The sequence below is a fragment of the Emiliania huxleyi genome, assembly GCF_000372725.1.
Source record: "Emiliania huxleyi CCMP1516 unplaced genomic scaffold EMIHUscaffold_422, whole genome shotgun sequence".
NCBI lineage: Eukaryota > Haptophyta > Isochrysidales > Noelaerhabdaceae > Emiliania > Emiliania huxleyi.
In genome coordinates, this window is record NW_005198814.1 from 89,694 (window position 1) to 90,784 (window position 1,091).

A 1,091-nucleotide genomic window follows, 5' to 3' on the forward strand; every position below is an offset into this window, starting at 1 on the left:
CCCTCGTCAACCGCCTGATCACAGCTGCACCCGTGAAGAGGCGCTGTTCACAGGTGGTGGCGGTTGAGGAGGCGCGCCGACCTGCTCACAGCTGCACCTGTGAAGAGGCGCTGTTCCGAGCACCGCCACGGCGCGCGGATGCCCTCGTCGAGCGCCTTCTGGTGGAAGGCGTGCTGCGCCTGCGCGAGCATGAGGTCGCGGAGGGCGGAGAGCATCTCGAGGCCCAGGTCGGGTGACAGGCTCGCCGGCTCCCACCGCGGGTCCAGACCCCAGATCGCCGGACGCACCATGTCGTGCGCCGCAGCAAAGCAGCCGGCGGCGCGCTGCAGCTGCTTGAAGGCATCGGCCTGAGCGCCGCGGCGGAAGGCGCGGCTGGCCGCGTAGCCGAGCGCGGCCGCCGCGTTGAAGAGCGTACACACCCGCTCCCAGTCGAGGTCGCCCTTCTCGACCTTTTGCTTTGGCCGAAACGCGTCGCGCCAGATGAAGCGGACGTTGAGCGCCGCGCCGGCGTTGTCGAGCCGCCGGGCGAGTGCGGCGAGCTGCCGCTCGTACGCAAGCAGCTCTGTCGCCGCCGCGTCCGCCGTCGTGTCGCTCAACGCCTTGATGGAGGACAGCCGCTCCCGCACCTGGTCGAGCGTGCGGGCCGCTGCGGCCGCAGCTTCAGGCGGCCGCGATTTCGTGACATCCGCGTAGTAGGAGAGGAGCGCATTTGAGAGCTCCGCCGGCTTTGTGCCCTTCAGCGGGAGGATGATCGAGGCGCTCATCAGTGGAGGAAGTCCCTTGTGCCGCGGCGGCGGCGCTCGGGCGGTCGAGCCGCATTTTTCTTCTTTCGTAACAAACACGGTTCAGGATCGAGGTGCACGCGGCACTTCTTTCATTTTCTTCTTTCAGGTAGTAGCGCTACTTTCGTTTACCCACACTAAGCGACACTGTGGGGGGTGCCCGAGCATGATGTATGTGCGCTCTGTCTGTGCTGTGCCCGGGACGGCGCGGTTCACGTAAACGAACAACCCCGGGCCCGAAATCGCACAGAGTCACGCAACACGGGGTCCCAGGGAAGGCGAGCAAAAACCTTATCGCGCGCATAGACG

General features: G+C 66.5%; 1 protein-coding gene across 1 annotated transcript; it reads right to left on the minus strand.

Annotated features, from left to right (window-relative positions):
• Window positions 1-18: 18 nt before the first annotated feature.
• On the minus strand, window positions 19-764 carry EMIHUDRAFT_244505 (hypothetical protein; the record flags this gene model as incomplete). The annotated part of the gene is made up of 2 exons (XM_005769451.1): window positions 19-43; window positions 124-764. The coding sequence occupies 2 exons, from the start codon at window positions 762-764 to the stop codon at window positions 19-21; spliced, it is 666 nt and encodes a 221-aa protein (XP_005769508.1).
• Between the last annotated feature and the right edge of the window lie 327 nt (window positions 765-1,091).